Genomic DNA, 18,754 nt, shown 5'->3' with positions numbered 1-18,754 from the left:
ATCCAGTTAGAAACAAAGTAATAATGTTAGATGATCGTGGAGGGCACTAGTCAAAAAAATTTAAAATTTACAAGACATGTGGATCATATTCGACCGAGATAATCAACTTTTAAAAGTGTCCGAAATTCGAATTTAAGTGTCCGAAATTTGAATCGGCACGGTAAATTAAACAACCTATGAGGGTAAATTTAGTTGAATAGGAACAATAATAACTCAAGTGTCATCAAAACTACCTTTAATATGATTATTTGAGTCATACGCTAATCTAACTAACTATTTCACTTAATTTCAGTGTGACGCGAAAATGGTGTTCGATGTGGTGCAACGGATGCACGATACAGAACCGTTCTCGGAAGATTTACTATTAGCGATGAAAAGACTGTGGTCGGATTCCGGAGTACAGGAATGTTTTTGCCGAAGCAACGAGTACCAGCTTAATGATTCTGCTAAATAGTAAGTAGACTGAATTATACATATTTTGAGAAAAATGGCAAACGAGTTTTCCAAAATGGGGTCAAATGGGATTTCAGATAGTGAAATTAAGAAATGGCTAGACAACAACGTGACTTACACCCTGTTTGTTATCTTCATGTTAACCTTATCTCAATTTATTCCATACGTTTATGTACATAAATATTTTATTACATTCTCCGTACTCTCACTCTGGCGTATGCGCTTTTGTTCATGGACGTGCCGGTATGAACCCTTACATGCTACTGTAGCTATTTTAACTCCTCATTTTCTCTCGTAACGCCACCTGGCACGGCGCCAGAGTACAGTCAGTTATTGCGTTCGGTCAGTTTAAATTTCAGGGGCTTATCGGGTATGTACGTTGGGTTCACCTTGTAGGTTAGCTTTTCATAGTTATACTCTACGTGATACCGCCGGAAAAGCTACAAGTAAACGAAATAAAATAGGTCAGCACACTGTAGATGTTGATCTTTTCCTCGCCGTTGCTAATTACCTTAGACAAAAGAATTTGAAGCTCACACTCGGCAAAGCGTCGTCCAATACAGGTGCGTCGACCGTAACCGAAAGGTAGGCTAACGTACGGGTGAATTTTTTGGCCTGCATGTGGGCATCCGTTGTGTTCCTTCAACTCACCCCGCTTGAGCCACCGTTCGGGTAGGAATCGGTCGGGTTCCGGGAAATACTCCTCCAAATTGGATACAACCAGGTGGGGAAAAATGACATGGGTCTGCAAATATGTTAACACAATGAGAATCCGTACGAAAAGAATATGATTTACCGGTGCCGGTAGAATTTACCGACACCGCATCGTCTAGTGTATTACCCCCTTGGGAATGTGATATCCCCCGATAACGGCATCCGACTGAAGACTTCGCCCATTCCCGATTACAACTGGATACATTCTGTGGGTGGGAGAATGAAAAAAAAGTTGAGTTATGCTGTTTGACATTTGAAACAACCTGTAGTTAAACTTTGAACTCATATTCTCTTCTTTCAAACCCAACAAAAGAAGGGTAGATGCATTAATATACTATCCAACAGTTCTAAGAATATAATAAGGCCATTGCTGTCGTAGGATAAACGCACTTGTAGTGAAGGTATGTTAGTGCAATATGTTCCTATAGTGGCTTATGAATACACCATAAGCCACTATAGGAACACATTGCTCTTACGTACCCCAACTATAGGTGCGTTTACCCTATTCAAATTTGTGCCAGCTAAGATCGCAACGGAGGTGATTGGTGTATTCAAAAAATGCTAAAAAACTTCGACTAATCGCGTCTACCCTTGACTACAGTACTGAGTGAGGGTAGATATTACACCCGATTGCCTGATCAGTAAGCGAAAGAAATACAATGCCGATGGTGACGAGTGCGAATCTCGTTCCGGTCCAGGATATTTTCTTATTGGAAATGTTCGTGACTTCCCCGGGCATAGAGCATTATGTACTTTCCAAATATAATATTTGAATTAGTAGTAGTACCAACGGCTTTATTTAGTTTCCGAAGGAAGACGTGGCCATAGATGTTTCGCTTCAGAAAATTGAAAGAAACTTGAATGTATGTCGTGTGCAAGAAATAAATTTAATTTCAAGTACTTTGAATTTAGCGAAAACTTTGAAATTTTGGATATATTACGACTCATGATTTTCTCCGCCGTTTGTATCTCTCTAGAAACGAAAAATGTTTCACGTATATCACGTTTTACAGATTGTGTACAAAAAATGCATTGTAAACATCGTTAGCGATATTTACAGTGGTAGAAAAATTACATTTACAAACTGTTGCATAATAAAATACATGCATAAGAGATCAAAACCTACTACAGTTGTCATGTCCCGTGTAAATGCGTCATGTTATGTCATGTTGTATTGCCATTTGCACATGTTTGTTTGTTTAGGTTCACCAAAACTACGGGATACGAAAAAATGATACAATTGTTAATGAAAATTAATGAAGGCTGTCAAAGGCTCGTATATTTTTTGGTCTGTCTATTGTCTCATTTCTAATTGCACTATTGAATGTTCCCTGCTAAATTTTGCGTGTTGGTATAAAATTCAAAAATATGTGGAAGTCATTTCTGAATCACTTCTAATAAATTTGAATTCCCAAATAATCGAATAGTCTATTAATATCTGTTTAGGAAAATGTGGCTTTTATACGGTTAAAATAATGTATGGTAACCTTATATTGACCGTATGGAATAGGACAATAAGCGAGCTGAATGAAAATTAGCGAGCCACTTGATAAATGATTCAAAATCTGAACAACATATATGTTCAAAAAGGATATATGTGTTCCTTAACAAACGACCAGATTTTTGTTGGTGAATAGCAAAGCTAGTGTCAGCTCATTTGGTTCGAAAACAACCGAAATAGCTAAGGGTAGATAAAATTACTCACTGCATACTACGGGGGATTCATGGGGCTCGGAGTTTATTTTGTCGAAAGTTGGGCAATAGGATTAGAAACAATATGCAGAAGTTTGAAAATATTTCGTCGGTGAAAATTTAAAAATAAGCACTTTTAAGAATATACCCCGTTCCCACCATAAGAATGATATAAAATATATTTAAAGCTGAAGTTCCAGATTAACAAATAGCGTACATCGATTTTTTTTTTGCTGAAAACCTGTAACATTTTGCTGGATTTTTCCGAGCTGGAAAGTCAGCAATCCTTCAAAATAAAATTGCTTTTTTGGTAGAATATTCCCAGCAATATTCCATTACCATTATGATAACCATTATGATGAAAATTTTCTGATAATTCAACAGTTAAATATGTGCGAAACCGAACTTTTTGTCAGTGCGAACCTCAACCTGAGCTGGGTTTTAAAAACAAACGATCAAACTGACGTTTGTCAGAAAACAAGCAGGCCCAATCTTGATACCCGATCCAGGTTGGAACTGAATAATAAACGAATTCGCTATAAATCTATCAAACATCAATAACTCACCTAAGCGTTTCTTTAATGCAGGCCCGCAGATATGGCATCGTTTCTAGCATTGAAATGGTGAATTTCGTATCCGGCGTCGGTAGGCTGCGCTTGATCTCGTTAAATAAAATTTCCTGTTTGTCCGGATTCTGACTCAGCTGATAGATGGTAGAGGTGGCTGCAACGGATGTCTGCAAAAAAAAAAACAAAGTTTACACACCCGTTAACGAAGAGACACAGAAGCACAGCTAGATAGTGACAACTGGGGTATGGATTTGGATCCGATTGGCTGATTTTCATGTTTAAGGTTGTTTTTTGTTTGTTTTTAATGCGTACAAAATTTCAAATTTAGCACGGCTAATGTTCAACAGGGACTGCAGAAACGAATGAAGAACATGTGAAGAAAAATAAAAATAACACAGATTGCCTGTCTTGTAGTGGTGAATCGCAAAGCATTTATTAGCTCGATTATGACAGGCTGTCACTTGTGCTGATTCACTAGCCTATCGCTCACAAATTGTTATCAGCAGGTTATTATTTTTTCGCAGCTGATTAATATTGATGCATCAATTTCTGACACAAACTTGACCGGTTTGCACCAATTTGGTTAATCAGCATTAGTGTAATCCGGCCATAAGCGATATATTTTGTGGTCCATTGTTGCGATAAGCAGTATTAAATGGAATGTAATCCGATGTTTCACTGTTCAATCAAATTCAGTGACAGAATAAAATTGTATTGCTATGACTTTTTGTATCGTACGGAAATATTACTCAATCATCAAAAAATAAACTGAAGATGTACAGAGCTCTGTGTAACTCTAATTTTTACGATAATTGAGCAATATTTCCGGGAGAAAAAAAGATAGCAATACAATTTAACCCAGTAACTGAGCTAGATTGAACGACCGTGTAAGCACGCGATCAGTCGGATCAAGCAAAGACTCGAACCGAAGATCACTACGACATATTTATTTACGTGCTACACGATCGAATAAATTGCCGCATTCAATACAATCAAAACCGAGTAATACATACCGTGTCGACACCAACCATGATCAAGTCCAATGCAAGCACAGCGGCAATTTTAGGGTTGTTTGTCTTTTGCAGAATCCGTTCGACTATGGAAATGTGCTCTTCGCTTTTGACTTCGGAGCTGTTGTTCATTTTCTCCATTGCGATATTGATATGGCGCATACATAGACTGAAACAGAAGATGGTTAGAATAATAATTGAATTCCTCAACATGCAGCAGAGTATATCTATGGGGGTGTTCAATAGATTCCCTATATGCATTGTTTACGCTATACGTACTCCCTGAAAGTGTCCAGGGCTCCGATGTACTTTTTGTAGGCGTTTGTCTGATATATCCTCCAGATAGGCATCCGCAGCTCAACCTCGGCAACGGTCCAGAAAAAGGCGTTGATGGAGTCGATGATACGTTTCGATTCTTCGTTACCCGTTTTCGAAACACAGCCAAGTCGGGTATCCAGAGCAACACGTCCAATGGCTGGCATGGCAAAAAAAGTGGGGGGTATGAGCAAACATGAAATGGGAAGAAAATTGTTTGGTCAAAAATTGGATTTCATTTAATCAGAGCGGTTTGCTTTTTTGGCTATTTACACTCGAGCGCCCACTTGTAGAGCTCATGGAGGAAATCACCCGGCAGTTCATTGTTCTCGTCCCGCATTTCGTGTATTCTGCAGAGTGCATGTTTGGGAGGGAAACATGAACGAAAGGAAAGAAGAACAGCAATCGATTAATAATTAAACCCAACTTTGGGTGGTGTTCAAATTCTCGCACAGTGGTGTGGAGAGTGCATGTGCTATGAATGCAGGCCGTTGAAACTACCTCATATTTGAGTTCCATTTACTCAAATTCGCAAAAACCTAGGTCACTCATAAACTGACTAAATGCCACTCAATATCAATAAACGTTACTCGAATGTGATTGACATTTTCTCATATTTGAGTAAAATTTTAACTCAGTCTATGAGTGACCTATACGTTTTGGAGAATTAAAGTAAACGGAACTCAAATATGCGGTAGTATCAACGGCCGTGCGGAAGGCAGTGAAGCGAATCCCGAAGGAAATGGTTTGCGATATGTAGACTTTTTACTTTAGTGTTTAGCTACCTGCTACCTACGTTTACCATCCTGGCAAACGGTACACATAGCCATGGAGTATGATAGATAGTAGGTATTCTAGCCAGCGTGTTCTGATTTTGGTTTGACTAGAATATGATGTGGACACTTGTTTGACCAACTGACGTTTGAGACTGTCCGTTATGAACGAAATGGGTGCAGATGATGAGATGGTGTAGGCTAAATGCTAACAAACTGGTACATACCTGGCCATAAAGTCAGTGGAAATTTCGTCAAGGGGAGCGATGTACTTTTTGGCCGTCGTTGGTTGCAACATCACTTGCTGTACCTGAGCGCGGAAGGCATCCCACTTTTCGCCATGCCTATTGAAAACAAGAGAGGATATTATTCTCCTGCCTAATTTGTCCAGACACCAAAAAATTAATATCAAGTTTAAGGTCGTTGCAAAATATTTTACATAACTGGTTGGTATTTTCAGTTTCAATTTGGTCCGACGAACTGTGTGAGCAAAAAATGCAACTACCTATCTGAAACCAGAACTGAAACCAGTTTTTTTTTTCTTTGTCTTGCACGACCATAGTCAACATGTTCCACTTACACTCCGATCAGCCCCATGTTGTCGCCGAAAAAGTCTTTTCGTAGCTTTGACTTGTAGTTTCGAAGCGATGGCATAGCCGGACGGTGTGGTTGAACTTCCTCCTTTTTGAATGTGTCTCGAATCAGATCGGCATCGAATACGAACAGCAAGTCTGGGTGTCCGATTAAGCCACCGACTTTGGCTATTTTGCCAAAGTGTCGGTGCAGATCACACATCACTTTGTCTAGGTCCTCGATGCGGTACTGGCCTGAAACGATTGGGAATAAGAGTATCGAGTTAGTTTTGTTGATTTAGAGTTGATTTTAAAATATGGAATTCGTGAATCACAAACTCAAAATAGAAGAAGATTGTAGCATAGTTTTAATTTTTTTTTTTTTTTGAAAAAGCTGCGGAAATCTTTCGGGTACCTCAACTGCTGTGGTACCTCAACTTACCAGCCAACATAATACGTCATATAAAAAAACGTTAAAATCGCGAGAGAATATTGCATGCAAAAATCTATCTTTATTTAGAGGGATTCCATCCAGAATGAGCTGAAAAAACCTGAAATCGTGCTCGACCATCTTCGATTTGGATGATACTTTGCTCATCTTTTCAGTATGATAGACCAAGTATTTTCCGCAGGAGAGGAGACCCTGTTGACTCAAGGGTAATTTTTTAAATGGGCCTATGTGTTTTTGCACACATACTTTTAAAAAAAAATGTAGTTCGAAAACAGTTGGTTGTAGAAAAAAATTTACTAGAAGGAGTTGTAGGAAACTAATAAGGCTTTATAAAAAAAATATACACAGATTTTTTTTTTCGTTTTTTTACAAAAAAAAATAAAAATAAACCTCAAAATTCAAATAAAAAAAAACGTATTTTTGATTTTTTTTTTATAAAAACTTGAATAGAAAGCAGAAGTTTTGAAAACAACTCCAGGATGGACAAACTTTTTATAAAAAAGTTTTTCTAAGAGCAACTTTTAAGGCATTTTTGAAAATTTCATTATTTTTGGCAAAATGTTCAGTTTGATGTTAGTATATTATTATAAAAATCATTTCAAATGATAGTGCTCATATCTATAAACTTCCTTAATATAACCGTTTTCGAGATATATCAAAATTACTGTCATCAAAATTAATTTTTGGTAGAAAATAAGCCATTTTCATAAGTTAATCGTAATTCTCCATCAGCATTGATAAGTTTAGCAAGATACACATATATTTACCTTCGATTTGTCTTTTGACGATATTGTTTACTATAGTGCGTGGCTAAAAAATAGAGAACAAATCCGTTATAGGGTAATCGCTCCTATAGTTGCGGTACGTTAGAAGCGTTGTGTATTGAGTCTCCATGCACATCTATAGGAACCTAACGCTTCTAACGTACCGCAACTATAGGAGCGTTTCCCCTATCAGTGTTGATTGATAACTATTTTTTAGTAAATGTACAAGGCGTCAACAAGTTTAACTTATATTCTAAATTTCAACATAATTTGCCACTTATACGACGTTTTCCAACATCAGTCGAAACTATTCAAAAAAATGGTATTCAAATTATTGTATTGGTGGAATATTACCAATTCTCAAAAAAAAAACAAACAATTTCTATCGTTCAGGTAAAACGCAATAACTAAAACATTGATAAACTTCCGCTGGCTCTAAACTAATATTTAGGGGCAATTATCGCGAAATTTTTATTTTATTTTGATAGATAGGTGTTGGTTCATTGTTCTGTCACGCACTGTATTGTGCTTTTGTTGTATACGTGTCCATAAATATCTTCCGTTTTAAGTAATTCGAAGCAATCAAACTGCATTGATGAGGGGCGCATATTTTGTGATCACTGGAATTCCTCTCATGTGTTCTTCTCTGCACTTGCACACTGAGTGCATGCAAAAGCAAAGCTCACTCGTTCATTTTACTTTTACGGATACGGATGAATTTAGATTTGTTTCTATTGTCACACTACAGGCCATACTGATCCGATCTAATGTATCAAGTAGCAAAATAATATCAAATCACCGCACTTATCAATTACTACCTTCAATTTTAATAATTTAATTATTGGTATATTCCCAAATCTAACACAACCACTATCAAATTAGGTTATTGCACAGCTGCAATGAGAATTCCTATTTTTAAAAGTTTGATTGGTTTGTTAGACATATTGTGGATTGTGGTTATGGCACATTTCGCAAATTTTGTTAGTCAGGCAACCAACAAGAATAACCCGTCAAAAGCGAGACATTCGAAAAATCAATCCATTTTTTGTAGTTTTTCCAATGAATCTGATTTTATTCTTTCGTTTATAATATTGTGCATTCTGCACCAAAGTAGACTCCTCCGCTGAAAACAACCAATTAAAAATTTTATCAGAATATAGCGGTACATTTTATAAAAGAATATCATACCGATATACAACGGTGATATAATTTTAGTAATTAGTCATTTAATTATTTCTGACCTCAGCAAAAAAAATAATGAAATATTTACAGCGTAGAACTCTACTTTCGTGCAGAATGCGCAATATTAACTAATCGAAACCCTTACATTTTTAACAATATTAGCTATTCTTATCCAAGGATTTATGATTTAAAAACAAATTTGGGACTTTGTACAAGCTCATTTCATACCTTAAATTGCTTAACTCAAAACTTTTCGAAATCAGGAACACTTTTGACCTCCTACTTACTTTGAATAAGAACACGTTTCAACTAAGTCCTGAACATTTCAATTGGAAACATCTCAGGATGTTTAAACAATTATTTTAGAACATAAAATGAAGCATATATTATTATATATTTACAGTCTACTCTCCACAGCTCGATATTTTATACAAACTTAGAAATAACTTATTTAACAATGTGAGGGAAATCATTATCTTCATCCATAAAAAATGGAATGTAAACAAACATGGCATGTGAACATAAATGCTATGAGGCTGATATGCACATAACTCAAAATAAAATAAGCTTAATTGAGCTGAATTCTACGTCTTTTATGGTTCAATTCTTAGGAAGTCTTATATATGTCTGTACGTATCCGTTTCGTTACGCACACACATTCAGTGTATCTCAAAATTGAGCGTTTAGCTTTTTAGAAAACATGTACGATCACAATTTAAAAAGAGAGATTTCTGAATTTTTGGCTGCTGGCTCATCAAACATTTATCGGTTATCGGTATAGTATTGGGCTTATTTAAGAAATTAGAGCAATTTAAAAAAAACAGGCCTTTTTCTAAAAAAAAACACATTTTATTGAAATACAATTAACTTTTCGAAATTTTGCTCATTTGTACTCATAATAAGGATTTTTTACATGTCACTAATTTAAAACAAACCTGTAGTACTTTGCGGAGTAATCGCAAAATACACTATACTGACTTTAAAGTACTTATTTTTCATGGAAAATGGAACTAACTATCTGAGTAAAATGTTACCCATTGATGAGTGATTGTTGCTACACAAATGAGTAGCAGGTATTCATTTGGGGTAACAGCTACTCATTAATGGGTAAAAATGTAATCATTTAATGGGTAGTACCACATTCTTTCGAAAATACGTACAATATAGTAATTATTGAATACTTTATAGTCATTATTAAGTATTTTGTGGTTAGCATGTATTTCATAGTGCAAGATGCAGTGTTACCCTCAAAGAAATTGGTTAATCATTTGAGAAAATTATCGGCTTTGAAATCAATCAATAACTAACACGACAAAAACACTTTTCAAGTTACCTATTGAAGGATGTTAGTCTAGTCGAGTACACCATGAAATCAAATTTGAACTTATTAACACCCCAACATTTAAAGTTATTTCTAACTTTAGACTACATTAGGGTGACCAAAACATGACCTTCCTCCCTCGCCATAATACCACTTGTTCTCTATGCAATCCTGAAGCTTAATTCATAACTTTAGCCAAGTCGGTCAACATGTAGCTATTTGAAGCTATGTTTTCTGAGTTGAAATTTAAAATGTATTTTCAAAGTCGTGTCGCTAGGTGGCGTTGCAAACATCCCAAATAGTGATGTTTGGGAGGTATGCAACGCCAAATCAGTCAGAACAGAACAAATAGTTCACTGGAGGTAATACTGAGTATTCTGAATAATTGCTGCAATATCTCGATCATACACGGCGATACTGACAAAACAACTTTCGTCACACACTCGAACTAAAAATGCTCTTCTTGGTATACCAAGTTAATTGTCATTGACAATGTAGTCAGTGACAAACACGTGCAGTTTTTGTTCTTAGCTAAATGCTACTAAATTACATTAATTAAGGAAAATAAATCCATCCAACCATCATTGTCTTCAACGGTCTGGATAACAACAATGTAAAAAAGAATGCACGAAATTACAATAAATGCTACCATCATCGACGAAAAATTTAATGAAATATTGACGATGTTAAAATAGTTTTGTCAATATCGTGTGAAATCTTTCAATGACAATGACAAAGCTTGGCATTTATTCTGGACCCATCCGAACATGTTCTTGGTGTCCTTGGGGAAATTAACCAAACCTTCAATTTATACCGGATTCGATCATTCATTCATCTATCAAAATAATTTTATTAATACTCATGACGATAGTGGTCACAACAAGAAATGTTTTAGATGTCTCCAGGGAAGTGGCCAAAACCAGATTAGAATCATAACCCGTAATGCGATAAATCAAATCACATGAGGTGTAAATAATTCAATTATTTGGAATATATAGAACTGCATACACGAACAGCATTGTTGGAATTATGGATGTGTGTGTACGTTGTTACTGGTGAAAAAAGACATCGGATATAGATTGGCAGCGGGAGATTTCAAAACCTTTGCATTTTTGCTTCTTGTGTTTTTGCTTATCACGTTCCTACTAGATCTTAATTATGCCTGTCCTCAACTTGAGCTCAGTAACTCATTGAGAGTCAACTATTGCATTTAATACAGCAAAAATCTGTTATTCTTATTGAACTGGATGAGTTCAACCTTTGTCAAAATCTCGTTATTTTTTTCGTCAATGACGAAATATTCACTCGAGGATGAAACATAATTATTAAGTTCAGCGGTTTAATGCATGTTTTGCGCTTTATTTGTTCGGATCCATTAGAAATCTAGCTACCGAGCAATCATGCACGTGGCAATTTATATTCCCTTCATTATCATTTTCATCTCGTGATATGTAGGAAATTACTAAAGGTTATTATACATTGGGTAGTAAGAAAAATGACACCCTAAACTGAGAATATATAGTTTCATACAGTCATAATTCAGAAAATAAAGCCACAATTAGATATTTCACTTAACGTTCTTAACATCTAATTTTTTATATATTTTCCCATGGTACATCATGCATAGCCTATAACATTTAATTATACATAAAACCACCATAGATTCGCACAGTGATTTAAAAGCAACAGTCAGTCAAGTGTTTACTAATAGCACGACGACAATTAATGACTTACACACGTAAACGCACAAGCATATGTTAACTCTTGCAGTTTACGCGCAAAACAATGAGCTTCAAGATGAAAAAAAAGTTGCCGCTAATGCCACTTGCAGTCATTTAGCATGCAAAGCACGCAAGTCGTTGATTATCACCTGTAGCTATTATCGACCAGCAACGTATACCGAAATTCGAGATTTTGGACTACATATGCCGCAGCTTTAGACATGCCGGCGTCGAGCGATGGGATCCACTTGGGTGGTTTTTGAGAATTTGTATTTCGCGCATGATATAGTCGACGAGTTTAAGTGAGCACAAATTTGAATTGCCAAGCACTAGCCTCACACACTAAGACGATCATAAGCAGACGTAATAGTCGCTCCGTAAATTATATCTAATGGGATGTTAACATTGCCAAGGGATGGGAATCCACACCTATAACGCTTACGCGACTGTTTACATGGAAGTTTTTGATTTGCTTTCCTTTATGGCGACCATGTACCTAGGTGTACCAGAGGCATTCTTCGAGTGGATGGTAATATGGGTCGACTGGGCCTAATAACAATTTGAATTACAGCAGGCAAATTCGGTGTTCCTGCGTCGGTCCGGCAGTTGAAGGAGTTACTTATAACGTGCAAAGGTATCGTTAATTACTGAGCAATTTATTCATGAGCAAGTTTGCTCTACTTGTCAGTACTCCAGTCTCCACGGATAACCTCGTGCAGTAGTTTACATGCGACACAAATCTTTGCCCAAAGGGTTGAAAAAGGCATGAAAGTATGATTTTCGTCTTTATTGTTTTAACACGAATGAGTCAACCACTTGGAGGTGAAGGTTTTGACGTGCATCATCGGATAAACACTATTTCAAGGTAAACAAATACTAGGAATTATGAATTGCTAGTCATGGTCTGGGAGATTGATGGCACATAAACAAAGACAACTGTCAAAATTATGTTGCCTTTTTTATTCAACGGTGTTCATTAAAATAATTAAAAGTCGCTTTTAGTTAGCGAAAGTTTTGTGTGATGTGAAATGATGTAACTGTACATCACATTGTTAATTGTTATTTAAATGAAATGTAAACCATTTGTCTCCTTAATAAAGACCTAACCTAACTGTAAATCATTAACTAAAGCTATAGGTATATACCAAACCTGGGGTTAACTAAAAGTTAGAAGGCTTAACAATATATTTGATTCGTATACGTATACTTTCCATACAATATATTGTATGGAAAGTGCAATTATGAGGGAAGTCGAGAAGTTCAATCTTAAAATATCCTCGACCAAAGCGGAGTCGTACCCGTTGCCATCAGCATGGTATGCTTTATATACACACCTTTTCTGAATAAGCGGATGAATACTAGTTCCATCAACTGTTGGTTCTCTGTGTTAATGACGATCAATCATACTCATACCTTCTTAGACAAGACTAATGTCAGGGGGAGTTGTAACATCATGTTATAAGCGGTTTCCGTAATTCAAGAACATTGCATCACAATAGTCTGATCATGGCATAAATAAGCTCATAAATATAAGCATATTTATAATTATTCCTCTATCCACTATTAATCCTTCAAAGATTGTCAAAATCAACGAATGATCTACAATTTAATACAAAGACATGGCTAGTTACACCCTATAATACCTACTCACACAAGGTATATATGTTTTTTAATTTGATTTTCAGCCAACCATTACCTCTTTATTTTGAAAGGGTTTGAACAAAACAATGCAATGTTCTGTTCAGGATAGTTACCATTCCATGTGTAGCGTTTGATTTGATGTAGAGTAGGGTAAACGATCCTATAGTTGCGGTACGTTAGTAGCGTTATGTTCCTATAGTTGCATATGGAGTCTCCATAAGCAACTTTAGGAACCTAACGTTTCTAACGTAACGCAACTATAGGAGCGTTTACACTAACACATTTTTATTTTCGTCTTAACGCATATAAATGCTATTGGATTTCCTTCGTCGAACGGATGAAGAAAGTATCACTTCGCAAAGAGTGCACACTTAGTTTTTTCTACCGAGATCGGCTGTGCAAATCTCGGCAAAAAAAGTTTTGCTGAGATCTCAGCAAACATTTCATTTGTTTGCTGAGATTCAGCTAAGCATTATCCGAGACTCAGCAATCAAATGTCACTTTTGCTGAGATCTCGTGAAACTTTTTTTTGCCGAGATTTGCACAGCCGAGTTCGGTAGAAAAAACTAAGTGTGTGCATCATGCTTTTTACATATGAATTGAGTTTAAATATTCGTACCATGCGTTTGAAAGTATCGGATTAGATTATTTATTAATTCGTTTTCATAAGAATCATTGTTATTTTTATATATTTTACTATGGAAATTAGCGCAGCAGACAAAGCTGTGAGTTGCCTTACTAGGTAAAGGGTGATACGGTCAAAATTTGGTCAATATCAACTTGACGTATTTCTTTCAATTTTGCATTTAAAAAACCTGAACACCCCTCATTTTGAAGGTGTGTGTGTGTAGAATGTTGCTCCTATTTTGATTTTGGAATTCACTCTTCAGTTGTCAAAATGCCGTCCAAGCAAGAAGAGCAGCGTATCAAAATTTTGCTCGCGCATCGCGAAAATCCGAGCTACTCGCACGCAAAGTTGACAAAATCGCTAAAAGTTGCCAAATCAACCGTTACAAATGTAATTAAAGTGTTTGGGGAACGTTTGTCGACAGCCAGGAAGTCTGGATCGGGGGGAAATCGAAAACCGGAAGCCGCTGAGACGACAAAGAGAGTTGCCGGTAGTTTCAAGCGAAACCCTAACCTCTCTCTCCGAGATGCCGCAAATAAGCTGGGTGTATCGTCTACAACCGTGCATCGAGCCAAAAAACGAGCCGGACTATCGACTTACAAGAAGGTAGTGACTCCAAATCGCGATGATAAACAAAATACGACGGCCAAAGCGCGATCCCGGAGGCTGTACACGACGATGCTGACGAAGTTTGACTGCGGGGTAATGGACGACGAAACCTACGTCAAAGCCGACTACAAGCAGCTTCCGGGACAGGAGTTTTATACGGCAAAAGGAAGGGGAAAGGTAGCAGATGTTTTCAAGCACATGAAACTGTCAAAGTTCGCAAAGAAATATCTGGTTTGGCAAGCCATCTGTACCTGTGGCTTGAAAAGCAGCATTTTCATAGCTTCCGGGACTGTCAACCAAGAAATTTACGTGAAAGAGTGTTTGAATAAACGTCTGCTGCCTTTCCTGAAGAAACACGGTTGTTCCGTACTGTTTTGGCCGGATTTGGCATCTTGCCATTACGGTAAAAAGGCCATGGAGTGGTACGCCGCCAACAACGTGCAGGTGGTTCCCAAGGACAAGAACCCTCCCAACACGCCAGAGCTTCGCCCAATTGAGAAATACTGGGCTATTGTCAAGCGGAACCTAAAGAAGACCAAAAAAACTGCTAAGGGCGAGCAGCAGTTCAAGGCAAACTGGCTTTCTGCGGCGAAGAAGATGGACAAGGTGGCTGTACAAAATCTGATGGCAGGTGTCAAGCGTAAGGCCCGGCAATTCGGATTTGGAAAAGCGGAAGCCTAACTGAATATTTTTCCTGAATTTTATACTAATTGAAAGAAATTTAATTTGATTTTTTAAATAAACGATTTCACCGATTTACACGCGTTTTCCCTTGACCAAATTTTGACCGTATCACCCTTTAGTCAGAGTATTCGATTTTGTCAGGAATTTCAGTCGATAACAGAATCAGGAAGTAGATCCCTTCTTGGAATGTGTTAGCTTTTGTGTTTATGAGCATATTTATGAAAATGAAATATACAGCAGCTATATGATTATCCTATTTCTGTTTGTTTGTTTGTTTCATTTTGAACTTGTTTTTCTCGCTCTGCTGAGCTGTAAAGAAGAATTCACATTTCTTTATTGCGTAGTATTAAAGCGTATTTAACAAGAATACATGTTGGTGAAACATAAACATCACAACAAGAATATTGCGGATTTCACACCAAACTGGACAAATAAGCGCGTTTTCACTTATTAAAAAGTTAATAAATGTGCGTATCTATCTTTGGTACACTTATTCCTTTATGAAGCAAGCAATAAGTGGTTCGAAGACACCAAAACGATTTGACGGAAACGTGCACTTTTATCACACTTTTAGCATTTTTTTTTTTTTAATATTCAAATCAGGTTTAACAGCAAAATGTAGGTTCGTCTTTCACAAGTTCACTTCGTACAATTGACCATATTAGGCTTCAAACGATGAAGCAGAGTGCAACCTTACAGTATCAACATTTTATTATGTATCACTTTTATAGTTGATCACCCTCTCCGAAACTGAAAGTACATCTTCATTGTTTGGCCAACAATAGGCAGTTTGGTAATTTACATTTTCCCGCCTTAAAAAAAACCACACCACAAACAGCCCAAGCCTGAGCTGCTAATTTTGGGGACACGACTAACCAACCAGCAAGACGAGCGCCATGTGAAGATGTGAATGGATTTAAATATTGGGAAAGCAGATAAACATATTCAAGACTTTCTATACGCATGCGGTTTGCTGTTATACAACATTTGACAAAAATGCTTTCCGCAATGGCCTTGAGCGTAGATTTGATGTCTAGCTTCTAACACATTTTGGTGAAGTGTTTTTAACCTGTTGGCCTACTTTAGATTAGCAGCCGAAGCGATTGTTGCTGTCATTTTGATTTTGGCTGGAGTTTGGGCAATCGGCGTTGTAGCTTTTCTCATTCTCTCAAAGCTTGATTTCATCTATTTCAACCACCTCTTCTTAGTGGTATAGGCGGAGCACAGTCGGTGGTACAGAGCGAGAACGAATGAAACATGATTGAATGTATGTTAATAGGGTTCATGTTTTTTCCTTCAATTAGCGGATATTTGTTCTGTTTTGATTTCATTTTCAAGGCCACGAGGTGCTTTGGTATCATGGCATTTGATTTTTCTTATTAACAGCTTACTGGTTGTATTTTGCATACATGTCGAAAATTTTCAGTTCAGTTAACGCCTGCAAAACATTAGCATGCAACTAATTTTATTGGAGATGGGTTAACCTTGAGGTGGAATCGAAGTCGAAAATTGGTTTTCAAGCATTTAAATTTAGCTCACAAAAAATAATCAAATGGAATGATCGCCATGAGACAATTTAGTCGTTATAGATCAAAATTGATCGTCATTCTTCTTCTTCTTATTCGCATTTCAAGCTTATTGCTTAGCGCATATTAGCTTATTGCGTGCTCTCAACTTAGTGTTCTAAATGCACTTCCACAGTTATTAATTGAGAGTTTTCAATGCCAATACCAATGCATGAATTTGTATATTGTGTGGTAAGCACATTGATACTCTATGCCCAGGGAAGTCGAGAAAATTTCCAATTGATCGTTATAGATGTTTTAAAATTATAACTGGGTCACCGTTTCTCAATCTATGCGTTGATGGCTGCATTTTGCTTATTAAAAAAATCGATTTTATATAGTTTAGATTTTGTTTTTACAAGTAGGTATTGACCGGGTTCGAAAATCGGTGGTTCAGTGCACCGAGGTCTATAGCTCAACAAGCAGATGGTCGTGACATCAATTCACTTGAAAAAATCGTAACTTTGATAAATTGATAATAACCGTATGCTAGGGCTACCCTCCCTACTAACAAAATCCCACCCTTGCAGGGATACTAATGAGGGGTCGTAGAGTTCTTTGTATCTCTCTTAAGTAAGTGTCAAAACTAACAATCCTTCTTATCCCCTCCAGTTGCAAGTGCATAGCCCGTACAGTTTTCAATCGTTGGAGCTTGTAGCCCTTCCATCAGGGATGCCGGATTTAAAGATGTGTCTTCATTTTGAAGCCTTTTTAAATTCTGAGAATACATTTTTTCCTGCATTCATTTTGAAGACATTCATGTTTTGTTTAGATGTTTGAAGGCATGTTGAAAATGAAGAAGACTTCCGAAGCCTTTTTGAATTTCAAACAGACAAGTGAAGAATTCTGCTATACACATAAATATTTTGACTTCAAAAATGAAGCTCCTTTTTCATGGTAGGTATGAATAATGCAAATAATTTCTCGAAAACAAATCTACAGGACTTCTCTTAAATCGTCGATAAGCTAGAGATCCCTTGAGGACTTCTTGTGGGAGAGATATCTGAGAAATGGCATTAGAATGTATGGTTCAAGACTTTCAAAATAATTAACTTGATCAACCTGAAGGCTTTAAAAATATTCAGAGGATTTTATTTAAATCGTCGATCAGCTGAAGATCTTTTGAATACTTTCTGACCAGTCTGCTTTCTTGGAAGAATTTCAGAGAGACGTGATTTGTATTTTTTGAACAGTAGAAGATTAGGGTGCTTCATTTAAAAAAAAAGTTATCTAAGCGCTTTAAAAATTGAATATGTGGCTGCTATAACAATAACCAACAACTGACAGTATGTTAGCAATTCAAGAAAGATAAACATGTGCCTGACAACAACACTAATTTAACCACAACAACGTCAGGTTGGTCATGGCAACCACATATTTAGCTCTGACAGTATTCTAATAACTTGAACCAACAGCGATAGTAGTGAAATATAAAAATTTCCCATAGTAATTTTCCAAAATCTCCACATAAAACCATTTGGGTGACCTCTACACCTTTATCAATCTTTACCATTTTGTGCACTGGTGCATATTTTGGGAATATAAATCAAACTGGCGGGTGGCCCAATAGATTGCAAGTACTTCTTTCAAAAAAAGGCACCCTATTGGAGATCTTCAGAATATAATGAAGTCTTGAGAAAATATTCAGAGGACTTAACTGAAATCTTCATCTATCTGGAAATCATTTCAATACTTCCTGAACAACCTGTCGCCTAGGAAGAATATCTGAGAGAATATTCTGTAGCTTCTATAACATTTTGTGAACATCTGCGAAATTCCCTTAAGTTGTGGAAAATTTCCTCATTTCCTTCCCTGTACATATTCGAAGTTTAATGTTTTTTTCCAAGCTCTCTTCATTCTACCAACATCCGGAAAACCCTCATCATTTTTTACGAATATGATTCAGCATCTGATACAGCCTTTCCGTTTAGGTAACACGACCTTATCACCGATTTATTTCTTGAAATTTATTCAATTTTCGTGCTTTGTATACAATTCTCAATAAAATACCAAGAATCTCTTATTCATAAGGAATGATCTAGTAAAATTACGAATATAATAATGCGTTCGATGAATTTTATAATTGAAAA

General features: G+C 36.6%; 2 protein-coding genes across 4 annotated transcripts in view; one reads left to right on the top strand and one right to left on the bottom strand.

The window, feature by feature from the left end:
* The window catches only part of Galphao (G protein alpha o subunit), a 147,937-nt gene that overhangs the window by 66,776 nt on the left and 62,407 nt on the right, over positions 1-18,754 (top strand). For all 3 annotated transcript variants that reach the window (XM_065221699.1, XM_065221698.1, XM_065221700.1), the window contains exon 5: positions 293-453. In XM_065221699.1, coding sequence (XP_065077771.1) covers positions 293-453 — 161 coding nt within the window. The remainder of the gene's footprint in view (positions 1-292; positions 454-18,754) is intronic.
* Positions 593-18,754, bottom strand: part of LOC135700987 (probable cytochrome P450 49a1) — a 33,512-nt gene continuing 15,350 nt past the window's right edge. Inside the window, exons 3-11 of the mRNA XM_065221681.1 lie at positions 6,107-6,353; positions 5,754-5,870; positions 5,027-5,103; positions 4,718-4,913; positions 4,442-4,607; positions 3,426-3,595; positions 1,295-1,373; positions 965-1,198; positions 593-893 (exon numbers count right to left, since the gene is read on the bottom strand). Coding sequence (XP_065077753.1) covers positions 780-893; positions 965-1,198; positions 1,295-1,373; positions 3,426-3,595; positions 4,442-4,607; positions 4,718-4,913; positions 5,027-5,103; positions 5,754-5,870; positions 6,107-6,353 — 1,400 coding nt within the window. The 3' untranslated portion in view covers positions 593-779. The remainder of the gene's footprint in view (positions 894-964; positions 1,199-1,294; positions 1,374-3,425; positions 3,596-4,441; positions 4,608-4,717; positions 4,914-5,026; positions 5,104-5,753; positions 5,871-6,106; positions 6,354-18,754) is intronic.

The sequence above is a fragment of the Ochlerotatus camptorhynchus genome, unplaced genomic scaffold (genome assembly GCF_037179485.1).
Source record: "Ochlerotatus camptorhynchus isolate MF236.1 unplaced genomic scaffold, CSIRO-AGI_Acam_v1.1 ptg000146l, whole genome shotgun sequence".
Taxonomy (NCBI): Eukaryota; Metazoa; Arthropoda; class Insecta; order Diptera; family Culicidae; genus Ochlerotatus; species Ochlerotatus camptorhynchus.
Note: the sequence above shows the minus strand (reverse complement) of the source record. Positions and strands in the feature narration are given on the sequence as shown.